Source organism: Microtus pennsylvanicus, chromosome 11 (assembly GCF_037038515.1).
Source record: "Microtus pennsylvanicus isolate mMicPen1 chromosome 11, mMicPen1.hap1, whole genome shotgun sequence".
In the NCBI taxonomy this organism is placed as follows: domain Eukaryota; kingdom Metazoa; phylum Chordata; class Mammalia; order Rodentia; family Cricetidae; genus Microtus; species Microtus pennsylvanicus.
Genome location: NC_134589.1, coordinates 23,027,300 through 23,043,398, shown reverse-complemented (window position 1 = coordinate 23,043,398; position 16,099 = coordinate 23,027,300). Strand labels below are relative to the sequence as shown.

The 16,099-nt window shown below is 43.0% G+C and overlaps 1 protein-coding gene across 2 annotated transcripts; it reads right to left on the bottom strand.

Annotated features, from left to right (window-relative positions):
- Positions 1-2,111: 2,111 nt before the first annotated feature.
- On the bottom strand, positions 2,112-13,787 carry Krt222 (keratin 222). 2 transcript variants are annotated; one of them, XM_075990791.1, is made up of 6 exons: positions 13,364-13,787; positions 9,732-9,860; positions 7,195-7,415; positions 5,317-5,393; positions 5,004-5,136; positions 2,112-4,371 (listed from the first exon to the last, which is right to left on the bottom strand). In XM_075990791.1, exons 1-6 carry the CDS (start codon positions 13,457-13,459, stop codon positions 4,143-4,145), a joined length of 885 nt encoding a protein of 294 aa, XP_075846906.1. In that variant the 5' UTR covers positions 13,460-13,787; the 3' UTR covers positions 2,112-4,142. The 2 variants fall into 2 exon arrangements, with proteins under 2 accessions (XP_075846906.1, XP_075846907.1); XM_075990792.1 differs by having other exon boundaries at positions 13,283-13,498.
- Positions 13,788-16,099: the final 2,312 nt, after the last annotated feature.

The following is a 16,099-nucleotide window of genomic DNA, read 5'->3' as shown; positions in this document are numbered from 1 at the left end:
GAATGTATCTGGAATTGGTTTTGGCATAAAAAGCATCCAGAAGGTGAATGTAGGACCCACAAAGTCACATCAGGGACCCAGTATCCTCTTTCTTTGATCTGCTCAGCAACTCAGGGAAGTCTTGTTACTTCCCTGCCTTAACAATTGTAGGATGCAGTGGTAGAAAAGGAGGTGGGTTCGCACCGTGCTGTGGGGTGTGTGTGTGTGTGTGTGTGATCATGTAACTATATGAACACAACATGTTCAGTTCAGTTAGTGTTCCTGTCACATGATTCAGAGCTGACCTTTTGGTATTGGATAACCCGTTAGGGCGTTTGTCCCTGGGAAGGACTTCCTCTTGCTCTCAGCATTCCTTGGTTGCCTGTAGTTCATTGTCTAGGCGTGGGGATATTTGATATCTTGGACAATGGGTGATTTATTTAGATGCTTATTATCTGTGAAATTAACGGATGGTGATCTTGTTATTCCCCTTTGGTTCTTCCTCTAGATCTTAAGATTTCAAAAATGTAGAAAGGGGGCTGTCAAGATGGCTTAGCTGGTAAAGGTGCCTGCTTCATAGCTTGACGACCCGAGTTCGAGCCTCAGGATCCACCCATATGGAACGAGAGAACCAACCCCTGCAAATTGTCCTCTGACCTCCACATGCTCACATGCAGACAGAGAAATGCAATAACATCACATATATACAATAGATAAAAAAAATCATTTTCAAATAATTTATTTTAAACTTTAATATAAAAATCATTTCTTTTTCTTTAGACATCACTTGTACTTCAAAGACTGTCATGTCAGAATAGTAAAAATTGGGTACTTTACCAGGAAGGAATAATTTTCTGAAATAATTGAGTTTAAAATAGCTATTATGCTTTGAACTACTGCTTAATCATTGTCAGTTATGATTTTCTTCACAAATTCTTTACTTCCAGAGTCTGTTTTCATTAAGTAGAATTGTACATTTGAGTATCCTTGCTGGATACTTCAGTGTGCATATTAGTTCAAGCAGCTGTGAGGCAGGGAAGTGTACCTCGAATTCTAGTTGGTCTTAATAATAAAAGCCCAGAGTCAGATATAAGGGTTAGTGCTGAAGATCAGAGAAGCAGAGAGGCCAGACACTGGAGAGTTCTTTTACCTGTACCAATGCTTAGACAGAAGGGCGATCCTGTCCTCAGACTGCATCTGTCTCCACCAAACCTCAGACTGCCCTGAGCTCCCTTCTGTTTCCTCCAGCCTTATATTCCTCTCACCACCCAGCCACAGAACTTGTCTCCACCTCCCGAGTGCTGGGGTCACTTTTATGTGTAAACTCTCTTTCTCTTTTAGATACATTCAATCTTGTTTAGCCCAGAGTGGCCTTGAACTAACAGAGATCTGACTGCCTCTGTCTCCTGATTCCTGGGATTAAAGATGTGTCCCTCCACTCCCTGGCCTCTAGTGACTTATTAGCTTTTCAACTTTATTTGTTAAAACGTAAACAAAATATCACTGCAGGGAAGGCAGCGCTTAGAAGCAAGCATGATCTTCTTTGTCTTCAGGTGTGAATTTGAGGCCTAAGAGGCAGAGAGCAAACCCTCCTCTCATCTGGTCTATTATTGGCAGAGCTGGGGCTCAGATCCTCCAATTGTCAGTAACTGGAATTACTCTTTATTTTTGTATTTTGTTATGAACTAGTGCATTTGGAATATTTTCAGGAGATGGAGGAATATTCATTTCTATACCCCTGGCAGAGAGGACAGTATTTAGTACAGTGGCCGTGAGGCTTACAGATCATCCGCTGACTGCAGTGCCTGGAATCCTGCAAGAACTTTGCCAATAATGCTCTTTACTATCATACTTTTCCAGGGTTTTGTAATTATGGTTGTGAGAAGTGTGTGTATGCGTAGGATCTCACCACGTAGTTCAGGCTGGGCCCGGAACTAAAAGCTCTTCCTGCCTCTGCCTTTCAAGTGCTGGGATTAGAGGTGTGCGCTGTGGGCATCCTGAAGTGCTGGTTAAACCCACCACCTGCTGTGACTGCAGTTTCCTTTCTTCCTCGAGTGAGCCAGCTTTGTTTGCCTCAGCCAGGCACAGACAGCTTTGAAGTAAGAGAGCTCAAATACAAGGCAGCCTTAGAGTTCATGTTTCAATTTTTTTTTATTATAGCAGTATCATTTACTTTGGTAAATTCATATTCCGATTTTAAAATGCTTTCAAGCAAACAAAACTCATTTACAAATTCAAGTACTGCATGTTACACACACAATAGCTGCATAGTGGGATTTCTCTAGCAAGCTGTTAATTCACAATGCCCAGTACTAACAGTACGGCAGTAGATTACACTAAATGTATCGCTTTACCATAGTCGTCGTTGAATAGGACAGCAACCAGTACAACAGCTTATATGACTGCACGTCAGAGCTTTCTTTAATAAAGTTGTAGCGTTTGATGATGAATGAAATTTTCCTTATTTGTACTGAGGTCCAGACCCAGTGCCGCCCTGCTATGCCTCTAGCCCAAAAGATACATTTTTATGTACAGGATGCAATTTTAGTTCAGATGCTTATGCAAGACTAAGCAGTTAATATGCTGCTGTATCCTTGGTAAAACCACATCATTCCTTTCTACTAAACAGAGTGAGTCAGGCTAAAAGGAACCTGAGGTAATGGAAAGAAAAAGACATGTTAAATCCCTGTATTATATTAAAAGTTACTTAACAATCGCTTTGTGGCTAAAGCCTATTTACTGGTCAAAATATATACATATATGTACACGCATGTGGAGAGAGGGAGGGATGGGGGATTGATTTTGAAGGCTGAACTAAAATGCTAGCATAGCTGTAGCCCTTATGATTCTTCAGCTGGAAACAGAACAGTGGTTTGTATTCCTCTGTTGTTTAGGGGGAAAAAAAGCCTATAACTATCTAGTGCCTTAAAACAGGTATTTATTATCTAAGGTCTCCAATATACCTGCATTAAACAAATTATGTTGTTTTTAAAAATGTTGCAACAACTCTTCACTTATTCATAAATATGTTTTACACCTTTATTACAGTTTGAACAATTGAGAACAAGTCCCGCAGACACTCTTAGCCCAGCTAGCAATGCTATGCTGCTACTTCACAGAAATGACTGTAAGAACTCTTTCTCCTAGTTCAGAGAGGACCTTCTCTAAGGCTGTAGCCAATGCTGCTAACATGGCGTTTGGATGGAAGAGTTCAGATGATGAGCAGTTGGGTGTCCTAGTAACTAGAGTAATCACCTTTTCAATTAGCCTTAGAATGTTGTTTGTGCAGTCATGTGTTTGTGTGTAAGAATACAACTTTTAGCCGGGCGATGGTGGCGCACTCCTTTAATCCCAGCACTCGGGAGGCAGAGGCAGGCGGATCTCCGTGAGTTCGAGACCAGCCTGGTCTACAGATCTCATTCCAGGACAAACCCTGTCTTGAAAAACCAAAAAAAAAAAAAAAAAAAAAAAAAAAAAAGAATACAACTTTTACAGTTCTTTCAACGAAATGACTCTCCTGCAAATCAGATGCTGATTCTAAAAGAATCAGGATAGGACACCCCAATTTTATTAATCATCAAAATAGCCTTGAGGTGTGCTCTATACTTCATCTAGAATTGCTCGCAGACGGACCACTTCTCAATTCCCAGGGTTCAAATGATTGTCTCAAAAGGAAAAATCCTAAGAGTACGGAGTGCACTCCTTACACATTACCTGCTGTCTTTTTAGAAGGACGAACCCTTTAGGTTCTGTGGTCCCGAGACCATGGAGAGTAACCCAGGGTGACTCTTGAGTATCCAGACCAGCTGTTTTATTATCCTGAGGATGCTCAGCCATGGAGGGAAGTCACAGACTTAACCAAGTCGCTTTATCCTTCAAGTTTCTGATAACACTCAGCAGGATAAAGACTATTTGGATGATAAATAAAACAGAAACCACACTGAATTTCTGATTTATTTTTAAGCACTCCCCGTTCCAAAAAAAAATATGCTCGTCTTTGGAGTCCTAGCAACTTTACCTCTTATTATCTGTGTTCTCTGAAGAGATCCACAGCCCACAGCATCTTAACATTATCCATACACATGGAATAACTTACATTCGGGGCTGGGCATCGGCATGGCCAACCTGGGTCCATCCTAGTGTCTGATAGAAACTATTCTGGGTTAGTTGGTGGCTGGCGGGGGCTTGATGGAGGGGATGCTACATGATCTTCTCATGATGAGCCTGACTTCAATGTCTGGCAGATTATCCTGTCTGCTCTGTAAGCAGGCTTCATCGGTGGCTGCTAAGTGGAGATCAAATCGAAGAGAAACAGACTTTTTCCTCAGCCGGGGGTTATCTTTAAAGAATGAACCTTCCCACTCTTTTATAACTTCATCCACTTTCTCTGTCCTGAAATGAGAAAATGAAAACTTTTTTTAATAGAAGAAGAGATAGAGAGACAATGCCTAGTTCGTATTTATGAATAGAAATATGTGTAATATATAGATTGCGAGATTTTAACAATTTAGATTTGTTTATGTGTATCTTTTGTCTGCATGTATGTGTACCGAGTGGTACCTGCCTGGCACCCACGGAGGTCAGATTCCCTGGAACTGGAGCAGCAAATGGTTGAGAGCCACCATCTTTACCACAGCCATCTCTCCACACCAGAATCACAAAAATATAATCTTTAATATGGAATTCTGTGGAATTTCTACACAATTATTTTTACCTTTTTTGAGACAGGGGCTTGCTGTGTAGCCCTGACTTCTAGAGCTCACTCTGTAGACCAGGCAGGCCTTGAACTCACAGAGACCCACCTGCCTCTTCCTCCCAGATGCTGGGACTCTACACAAATTTTTATGATCTGATTTTAGTTTTAGAAAAAAAAAATGAATTCTTTTCACAGTCTTGTTTGTGTTGTTCTTTGTGTCTCTTCGTGTCTGCCTGAAAAACCACAGTTTATTGAAAGTTTTTGGGAGGCTGCTGAAGTGAATGGCATCATTTTAGCACTGCTTCGTAGTCCAAGCAGTTCTACTTACTGAATGGTGCCGCGAGCTTCTGCGCTCTCCTTCACGTTTCCATTTAACACCGCCTGTTTGGTCGCGGTCTCCCCGTTTTCACTCTCGTACTTTTGTGAGACTTTCGTTGAAAAAGAGATTTCATTTATAATGGCTGTGAAAATGTGACATTAAGTTACAACGTTGGAAAAGAAAAGGGGCATAAAGTGGGGGTTGGGAAATCACAACACTGAAGTACTGAAATTCCTTCTCTTGCTGCTTTGGAGAATTGTCTGTATAACCTCCACAAATAACAGGCCGATTTTCAAATTAGTCTGTAGTGTGGGAAACTCACCTGAGGGCAGAAGAAAGCCGACTTTACTCCTGGTAGGTTTTTCTTCTTTTTTCTCTCCTTGGATACAACCATAATATCTGAAATGGAAAGAGTCATGGAAACAACACTGCAGTAGTAAAAGACAAAAACAAGAAGAAAATAGACAAGAGAATGGGTAAGTTGTTACGCTCACACAATGGAAATACTTCTTCAGCGGTGATGAGCGAGGCCATGCAGTGTCTTTGTCAGTGAGCCTTCCAGGCACAAGGGAGAGTGCAGGGCCACTAGGAGCTAGTTTTATAAAGGTTAAGACAATACACAGACCGGTTTTCTACATTGTATAGATAGGCATTTATATTACCAAAAGAGCTGTGTGAGACTACTTAATATCAAATTCGGAGCCAGCAGGGTGGGTGTGGGTTAAGGTTGGGTGAGGGGTGGAGGGCAAAGGGACGGTGTTTAGATTCCCAGAAAATATAACATCTTAGACGGGAGAAACTAGAAGTATGCTAACATGTAGGACCTCAAAAGTCATAGGAATACAACTCTACTACTTAATTACATTGTTCGTTATATTTTCTGGCTTTTGTGTAATAACACTGTTCATTTGTATCTGCCTGTATTTATATCAAATATAGTAATACAAAATTTAGAAAATTATTAAAATGTTAAAAACCAATCTGTCAATATCTCAAATGATTAGGAATTGCCATCTATGATCATTATTTAATAATATATTTAATAATATTACATTTACACTATATATAAAATAATATATTTCTTACAAAGCACAATGTGCTAGGTAGTGCTTTAAGCACTTTACAGATGTTAGCTCATTAGATCCTATAGTAATCTTGTGGTGTAGATACTATTGTTCTCACTTTGTTGAGGAGAAGCACAGAGAGGTTAAGTAACTTGTCCAAGGTCACTCAGCTAGTAAGTGGTATATTTTGAATTCAGTTTATAATTTTGAAGGATTTAAGAAATGCCAAGGCTTATCACAGACTAAACTTATTCCATCTCGTTTTGCAGAAGACTCAGAATTCTGAAACAAGCAAGAAAAAAGATTTATTGTCATGGGAATATGGAGACATGGAGGTAATGCCATGTTCAGGTGTCTCAGGCCTTATAAATGGTTGTAAAATACAAAATTGAATAAATAAGAATTCCCCTTTAACTTTATTATTATTATTTTTTTATCTCAGGGTACCTGAAGCCATTTAAATATGGCTCGGGACAGTATTGCTTTCCTTGCTTTAGCAGAATCACATTATTACTCTTTTTCATTTTTTGAAAAGGTCTCTTGGAACTCAAACTGGCCTCCAACTTGCCAGAGAGCTGAGGATGACCTTGAACCTCCTGACGTCCTGACCCTCCTGCCTCCGCCTCCCGAGTGCTGGGATTACTGGAGTGCGTGGCTGGATTTTGTGACGCTGGGGAAAACTCGGTGTTTCATGCATCCTGAGCAAGCCTCTCCGTTAGCTGAGTCCCACCCCCTAACTATAGTAATATCATTTTGGTGTTCACTGTGGGGTGGGGGTGGAAACTTAGGGCCAGGTTGTGAGTCACCAAACTTCTTTGGGAGTGATCTATGAAATGCAGACTAGTTCTAAAAGAGAGAAGCAATGGAGAAAGTGGGAAGGCCAAGAAAAACCACCTTAGTGAACAAGAGTTGTAACAGCCAACTCTGGCTATGAATGTGCTGGTTTGAGCAGGCTGGACATAGTTCTTCATGCTACCTGGAGGGTGTGCTAATCCCACTTTGCCATAGGAGCTCAGTGAACGGCTGTGGTGGCGGTGGGCTCTATTTTGGATTTGGTTTCTCTGATGGCATCAACAGTGGCTCTGTGAATGTGGCCCCATGCCACCCTGTGCCATTAGCGATGCAGACTCAGGTACCTGAGCTCTTCCTGTTCTAGTAGGCGGCGGTAGGTGGCAATTTCCTGCTCCAGGCGCATCTTCGTGTTGAGAAGCATCTCATGCTCCTGAAGCTGCCTCTCGATGCCGCACCTCACTTCCTGCAGCTCCTTCTCTAGTCTGTCAACCACCGACTCCAGATCTTGCAGTTGCATCTGGTAATGCTGCTCACTGGCCTGCAGAGAGTTTTCAAGGCCCCTTTCCTATGGACAGATATCAGCAGCAGTGACCCAGTGACACAGAATGGGCTTCTGAAGTCTCCGTCACCTGTTCCATTCTGTCTGTCTATGTATCCATCCATCCATCCATCCATCCATCCATCCATCCATCATCTGTCTTTCTATTTTTATTTGTGGTTTTGGCATTAGCAATCAAAGCCAGGGGTTTAAACAGGTTAAACAGGATAGGCACCAAGTTACACCTGGAGTACCACTTTTTTTATTTGAAAGGTTATAACAGTTGTGTTTTACTTATGCAAGAGAACCTTTTTTTTTTGCTATTTGAATTTTCTCCTTTCTTTCTTTCTTTCTTTCTTTCTTTCTTTCTTTCTTTCTTTCTTTCTTTCTTTCTTTCTTTCTTTCTTTCTTTCTTTCACTGTGGAGGCCCAAAAAGGCCAAAGGTCAGAGATTTTGGGACTTGTTTTTAGTTCTTTTGAGATTGTGTGCTTCCTAACTCAAAGAGTTCTGCTCTCTCAAGGCTATTGTGAACAGGTGTGGCTAGTTGCCAGACCGGGATCCTAAAACAGGGAAGTACTTGGTTCCTACCTAAAACAAAAGTCTAAGGATCCAACTAAGTTCCAGTTCCGTTTATGGAAATAACTTGGGATTCCACCCAGGGAGTGGTTTGCCTACAGAGTGATTGGTCTAGGGCTCCAGTCAAAGGCATGGTGATGAATGTACCCTATGACTTTCAATTTGTATGTTAATGTAGTTCTTTTGTTCTACTCCTACCTTTTGTAGTCAGGGGTATATTAACCAGTTGGAAATTAAACACAGACAAATTTTCAGTACTCACTGAAATTCCCTCCCAATATTATCCTATATATTTTTGCGTTTTATTATTTTCGTTCTCGTCTTCTTTACTATATTTCTAAATCCCATGCCTCCACTCTGGAAGAAAGGTATTTTTGTTGAGCCTGGCCCCCGACATTTAACATTTATTTTGTGCAAGTAAGTGTGTGCACGTGGAAGTCAGAGGAGAGCTTCCAGGAACTGTTTTTCTTGTTCCATCATGTGAGCTTGGGAGATTAAACTCAGGGTATCAGGCTGTGCGGCAAGCCACCTGCTGAGCCATCTAGCTGGCCCCCTTCCTGCTGTTGGAGACAAGGTCTCGTGAAGTGGCCCAGGATGGTCTTGAACTTGGAGTTACTGGTGTGTGTGTAAGGAGGCCTAGTTCATTCTGAAGTTCAATTTGACCTTGCACTAATGGCAATCCTTCTTCCTTAACCTCTGAAATGCTGAGATTATAGACATGAGCCACTATGCCTGTCTTCCTTTTTTTCCCCCCCAAAAAAATTATATTTAGCGACTGAGCATGATGACACTCACTTGTAATCACAGCTACTCAGGAAGTGGAGGCAGGAGGAGCATCAGTTCAAGGCCCACTTAGGCAACTTTGTGAGATGGTATCTCAACAACAACAACAACAACAACAACAACAACAAGGAGCAGGGGCTGAGGATGTGGCTCCTGTCTCTGTGGTAAAGCACTTGTTTAGCATGCACAAGGCCCTGAGTTTAATCTCCAGTACTGGATATTTTTTTAAAATATACATAACGAGATAGCTTTCTGTATTTCAAAATAGTGTTGTAATATTTCCTCTGGCAAGAAAAGGTTTACATTGTGATTTACCTACTGTCATTCTGAATTATTTGATTTTGTAAATTATTGAAAACATAATGAATATCAAAGGTGAAGCAGACTGCTTATAAAAGGCATGCTAGAGGCTAATGAGATGGCTCAGTGGACAGAGAGGTATTGTCTCAACCTGAGTTCAAAACCCTGGCCCCACGTGGTGGAAGGCGTGAACTGGCTTTCACATGTGCGCACACACACACACACACACACACACACACACACACACACACACACACAAACAAACAAACGTAATAGGAAAAGGCATATTAGGAAAGAGCTTAAGTGTTTTCTCCATTAGAAATCTCAATGACACCAATGCAAGAAGCCAGTGTTTGGAAGGCTATAGATAACAGCAGCACACAATCCATTTTTTCCCTATCAACTGTCGGGGAGCCCCAGAGCAATGAGAAGTAAAACTGAATATTTCTAGGTGTAAACGGAACCTCCAGTGAGCTGCTCTGACAGACACAGGGCCACAGGGCGGGAGAGAGTTAGGCTCCGGGCCAGCACTCAGTGGCTTCCGCTGCAGAGTGACAGTGTCTTCTTTCCCTCCCTCTGTTATACCTGACGCTCTGTCAGCAAGCTTCTTTCCCAAGGCCCCTCTGCTCCATAAATCACTAGCCTCTGGGGTGCAGCGAGCCCGTTTCTGGTGCTCTTCCTTACCACGGCGTGGAGAGACTCGATTTCCACCTGGAGGTGGTGGCACTGGCGGCGGGCCTCCTTGAGTTCGGCCTGAGCTGCCTTCAGAGCCTCCTCATCCTTGTCCATTCTCTTCGTTATATCTTCCTCTAGCTGCAAGAGAGTCAACAATAACAACAGCCAACAACAACAACAAGAGCAAGAAAACAAAACCCAAGAGAAACAAAAACCCCAAAGGGCATTCTTGAGAGGGAGGTGCTTAAAAGCAACCGTAGAACAATTATACAGGAATCGAATCACATCTTCTTTTCACTATTAGATTACAAGTGTGTGCTCCAGCGTTTCATCACTAATTAATCAAATCCCCGAGCCAGTCAATTATGCTCCCAGCCCCAATCTCCTCTGCTGTAAAATGATCTGAAAAGTCCCTTCCCACACGGCAGCCTGTGAAATACAGAGAAACACATCTGTTTTAACGAAGAGAAAGTTTTCGAGACAATTTTGTGACCTCTGATTATTTTACATTCCCTTATCTGTCGATATTAAAGATTGAGGGAAATTCAGTGAATATTTTTCAACTTTTTTTTTTGTAGGCTGCTTCATAGAGGCAGATACACATCTGTCTATCCCCAAAGGGGTCAATTCTGGATGGACGGACTGGGAGGAGACACCACTAGAAAACGTATTACTACGCTAGGAAATCGGAAAATCAAGTTGTCGTAGGCGTCAAGGTTCTTAAAGTTCTGTGTTGCAAAAACCTTTTAACTTTTTTCCAAAGATCTTTTTGTTTGTTCGTTTTTGTTTTTTTGAGACAGGGTTTCCCACTGGGCCTGGGGCTTGCTGAGGAGGCTAGAATGGCTGACCAGTGAGCCCAGGGATCTGCGTGCCTGTCTCCAGATCGCATTGCTGGAATCACACCCGCACACCGCCGTGTTTCCCTTTTATATGTGGATCCTGCGGGTCAGGATCAGGTCCTCAAACTCTCACAGTAACACTAGCTGAGCTATCCTTTAAGTCTCCCAAAAATACATCTGAAAGATTATTTTCTAAATATTCTCCTATTGCCGGGCGGTGGTGGCGCACGCCTTTAATCCCAGCACTTGGGAGGCAGAGGCAGAGGCAGGAGGATCTCTGTGAGTTCGAGGCCAGCCTGGTCTACAAAGGGAGTTCCAGGACAGGCTCCAAAGCTACCGAGAAACCCTGTCTCGAAAAACCAAAAAAAAAAAAAATAAAAATAAAAAAATATATATATACACACACATATATATATTCTCCTATTATAAAAACACTTAGGGGAAGGTGTGTGGCTCAGTGGTAAAATGCCTGCCTGGGCAGGTATGGGGTGGAGGGGGGGAAACTCGGTATTCTCTGTTTTGCTTAAAATGTTTTCATGCTGGTGGAATTAAAAGAAAACACTAGTTAACAACGTTATCAACATTTGACCTCATTAGGAGCAATGTGTTGAGTTGATATGAAGTAAAAAAAAAAAAAGACAACGTTTTAATGTTCTTTTAAATTTGTAGAATCTGAGCCGGGCGGTGGTGGCGCACGCCTTTAATCCCAGCACTTGGGAGGCAGAGGCAGGCGGATCTCTGTGAGTTCGAGACAGACCAACATGCTTGTGAATCTTGCACAGTTCACCCACACACATGCAAACATGCACACACATACACGTAATCACCCCTTCCCCTGACCAAATAATGGAAAAAGAAAGATGCTGGAGGGAATTTTTTCTTCCTTTCTTTCATCAGCTGATCACATGTTTAGTGTTAACTTGGTAAAGTCAAGCAACCAACAACAACTACGGGAACAACTATAAAAAAGAATGAAAAGACGTTTAGAAATCGCATAAGGGCTGTGGGGACCACTGGTCTTTTGATTCCCAGTAGGGAACTGGCAGGTAAACTGGGTGTTAGCTAGATTCCCAAGATGGTCCCCAGTGAATCCCCCCCCCCCAAGTTCATGCCCTGAGTCTTGCTGTGATCAGTTGGGTATGGTAGCGGTGACGCTGTGCCCTTAAGAAAGCCTGGCAGCTTCCACATTATGTTTTTGGGAGCCCTGGGTCATCATTGTAGAAGAAATCTGGATACCTGGTTAGAGAGGGTCCTGTAAGGAAGCTAGGTGGAGAGGGACCCGAGACTACGTGGAGACAGAAGCTGGCTCAGGTGTTTCAAGTCAGCCTTGCGGCAAACCACTGCCAAGGTTCCAAACACATTAGCCAATTATTTGGAGATGCCAGCCAGTAGGACCCTGAGGTGACTGCATCCTATTCCGCATCTCATATAGCACCAGGGTCTCCACAGCCCAGGCTGCTCCTCATCCCACAGAATTACAAGCCAGAATACAATAGCCTAAAATTTTAGCCCATTGAGATTTTGGGGTAACTTTTTAGTGCAGCAGCTATATGCTTGTTTTATCGGACTTATTTGCCTCTTGGTGCTAGGGTTTGAACCCAGGGCTTTGCAATATGTTGTGTTAATAAAATAAACTGGCTTTGTGAATTACTTGGGGAAAGTATTTCTCTCAAAACCTTTATGTTATCAGATGTTGCAAACAGAACTCGTGAGAGTTTCTGCTGTTTTTCTTCGTAGTCACTCGGTTCAGCATGGGCACTTGTAAACAAAACTTAGATTTCTACTTGGTAAAATAAAGTATTCATTTGGTTTATAACTGTCAAAAGTTGTCATCTCTTAATATTTTCCCCTATCATATGAAGGCGAACAAACTTCTCCAGCATCTAAACCAGCAGCCCAGTGACCTTATTTAATCCAGCGAACTGGTCTTTCTTTTTGAACACTGAAAATGTTACCCACAAGCAAAATTTACAATGATCTTTCAGTTGCTAATGGAATGAAGTCCTGTGATTTCTTGCTAACAGTTTATATATAATATATATACACACACATGCATAAATCTATATATTATATTTTGAATTGAGCCTTGGTCTGAGTTGGCTCTGTTTCGTTCGTCTATTTTAAATATCTTGCATTTATGTCAGAAGTAAACAGTTCTCACCGTCCAGATGCAACAATGGGTACTTTTCAGTGTCGAGAGTCACTATCCAGCTGGGGGAATTTTGATTGTTAGAATTTGTCTCTGATTCTGAAACCCGCGTTCACACACTCAGATGATTCTATTTATAGCAATGGCAATCAGCAAAAAACTGAGTGCACGGGAAAGAGGATAGAAACCTTTCAAAAAATATTTTACTTGCTTTTATCGCCTCAGAATGTGCAGGCAAACAATCTCGACTATCAAGCTTCCATTATACAGATGTTTTTAAATCGCTTCTATAATTAACTCCATAATATCTTTGAAGAGTGTTTGGAATGCGTCTTTCCAGAAAAATCTAAAGAGGTCGGAGTGCACCCTTTTATTGTGTGTTGACCCCGTGCTTTAGTAATGACGGTCCGTCACCTTATCTACGTAAAATCCCAATTCATCGATCAATATTTATTGAACGGTCATTCAGCCGCACAGCCACCGGGTTTATCCCTGTCTGCCACCCCAGACCCAGTGCAGAAACATCTACATTGCCTCCCCAGTAGATGCTGCGTGGAAAAGAAATACTGTACCTCAGAGAGGCCGGGACAGGACTCGGGGAGACATGGACTGTCTCCTTATCCCGAAGGTGCCTGGCTGAATGAAATCATTACCTGCATCCGTGTGGACAGCACCGTCTCTATCTGATTTCTGGTGAGAAGCTGTTCATAGTTTGCCCTGATCTCATTGAGGAGCTGGGACAGCTCCATTCTTTTCCCATCCTCCACCTTGGCTAACTGGACCTTAGCGACGGGATGAGTCGCTGCTGCGGCAGAGCCTGCCCTGCCTGCCTGCGTCGCCGGAGCAGACAGCCCCGCGGAGCCTTAAAGATGCAGAGATCCATTTCCCCAGCAGAAGCAGGGAAACTCGCGCGGCTAGTCAATTATGCAAATGTGAGAAACTGTTCGCGCCCGTTGTCGTTGGTACAGCAGAAACCTCAGAATCTCCAGGGAAGAGAAGAAAATGACACCCACAGGTCACTGCTAGGGTCCCCTACGCGTGTGAACGCTTGGCCTGTGGGGGGCGGGGCGTTCTATTTTGTGGTAGGGAATGAGTCACGACATTAAGAACTCTGTCGTTAGCCAGGCATGGTGGCCAGGCATGCTAGCTACCTCAGGACTCAGTTAGAAAGATCTTGGATTCAAGCTCAGTCAGGACTTCATTGCGAGGCCCTGTCTAGGGAAGGGGTGGGGAGAAAACAAAACAACGAAAATCCAAACCATCACCAAAAACAAACAAACACCAACCAACAACAACAAAAACAAAATTCGGGAGGCAGAGGCAAGCAGATCTCTGTGAGTTCGAGGCCAGTCTGGTCTACAAGAGCTGGCTACAGGACAGGCCCCAAAATTATAGAGAAACCCTGTCTCAAAAAACAAAACAAACAAACAAACAAAAAACCACACACCAAATTTTATTGTGTATAGATATTGTGTTATTGTGTGGGCATTAAACTGGGCTCCAAATATAATAGTTCAAATTTTTTTATAGCTCTTTTTTTTTTTAAATCAGTATTTGGACTTTTTTTTTTTTTTAACAAAATACGAAAGGAGAGGGGAGGAGGAGGAAAACAGAGGGTAAAAGAACCCAGGTGACCAGAAACAGACTGGAGGAAGAATCAACGGAAGGGCAAGGCTGTGGGAAATGGCGAAGGGGTTGGAACACAAAGGACGGTGACACACGTGGACGAAAACGCTGCCATGGGGCCCAGAACTTCGTGTGTTGACTTTAAAACAGTGAAGAAAACCCAAATGGTGTGGTAAGCCACCTGAACGTGTTATCCGTCTCAAGCATTCTGACAGCTGTTGGAAAAAGCTTCTCTCAGACAACGTCGATGATGCCGCTAGCTGTGTTTCTCAATCGGTGGGGGATTGCCAGCCCCAGAGCAGAGTGGGGTGGATGGAAGGGAACTCCTGAAGTCATGAGTCTGGAGCAGGCGCTGGAGCGGTGTGGAAGTCGTGGGTTAGTGAATACTGCCAGTGTCGTGGAAGCGAGCCCTTGGTCCCTGTGGCGGGGCACCCCTGAGGCTGATGTTTCTGCAAACGTGCAGAGAGCAGCACCTCACACTTAGAGACACGTCTTCAGCTCTTCCAGTAACACTGTTCGGCCCAATCTTCTCAGTTCCTGACATTTTGTGACTGTGAAGATGGAAGGACTGTGGTCAGAGAGGTTAAGGGTCCTACCCAAGCTGGCTCACGGAAGGGATAGCATCACTGAGATAGGGACTTTGACCGCAAGCTGCCTGCCCTGTCTGCTTCTTCATTCCCTCCTCACCTGGATTCTTGTTCAAGATAGAGACCGTGTTAGATGTAACTGAAATATTTTTTGAGAACAGGTCTGTTGTTGTTTACAGAGTGAATGAGTCAGATCTTGGTTCTAAAACTCACAGGGCCTTTCATGTGCCTCTTGTTTAAAAAAAAAAAGTGTGTGTGTGTGTGTGTGCGCGCGCGCGTGAACTGCATTAAAAAATGGGTGTAGTGACATGCGTTCATAACGCAGGCGTTTCGGAGGCAGAACGGGCAGGTCCCTGGACCTGGTTGTTCAGCCATCCTAACTAGATTCACGAGCTCCAGGTTCAGCGACAGACCCTGCCTCAAAAATAAGGAGGTGAGGGACTGGAGAAGATACACAACATCTATCTCTGGCTTATACACACATGATTTATACACATGTACACAGTGTATAAATCCACAAACACACATGGACATACACCAATAGTGTTCAATAGGTTGGGGATATAGTTCATTCTTAGACAGCTTGCCTAGCCTGTGCAAGGTCCCAGCACCAGAGAAAAATAAAACTGTGGCTCGTAGCTAGTGGGTTAGACAGTGCAAGTTTAAAATTTGTTCCTCTTGCACATCAGGAAATGCTCTTCACATACTTACGCATGCGTAAAGACAACAGCACCGGGTTTGCTCCAAGGGGTTAGAATTTACACATCTATAAGCATGAGAGTGAAGAGGTTAGTCATTTCAAGACTTCAACTTTTTTTCCAAAAAGAAAGATGTAGCTACTTGTGAGAAACACTGCTCTTTATTAAGACAAGCAGTCACAGCTGCTCATCAGACGCCATTTGTGGGCTTTCTGCTATCCTTGGTGCATTAGCTAGATGCTTCAGAATGCTGTAGAATAAACAAGAATGGGTGCCTTTCTACAGAGATACTCTTAGCTTCACTCTCAAAGGTGTCTGGCTCTGGCGTTCGTTGAAGAATTCACGACAGCCAAGCTGTGGGAACAAACCATGGGTGGGTGGTGGAGTAGGATGTGGGAAAGCGAAGGTCAAAGGGCACAAAGTGGCCGGTAGGTTGGGTGACCAAGCCTAGAGATCTATTTCTTATTTTTGGTTTTTA

Excerpts from the sequence above, each read along its gene's own strand:
- Krt222 (XM_075990791.1), bottom strand. The coding sequence starts at position 13,459 with ATGGAGCTGTCCCAGCTCCTCAATGAGATCAGGGCAAACTATGAACAG. Across the intron at positions 9,861-13,363 it reads TGCTGTCCACACGGATGCAG|CTAGAGGAAGATATAACGAA; the intron begins GTAATGATTTCA and ends ACTCTCTTGCAG. Across the intron at positions 5,394-7,194 it reads CTAGAACAGGAAGAGCTCAG|ATATTATGGTTGTATCCAAG; the intron begins GTACCTGAGTCT and ends TTTCCATTTCAG.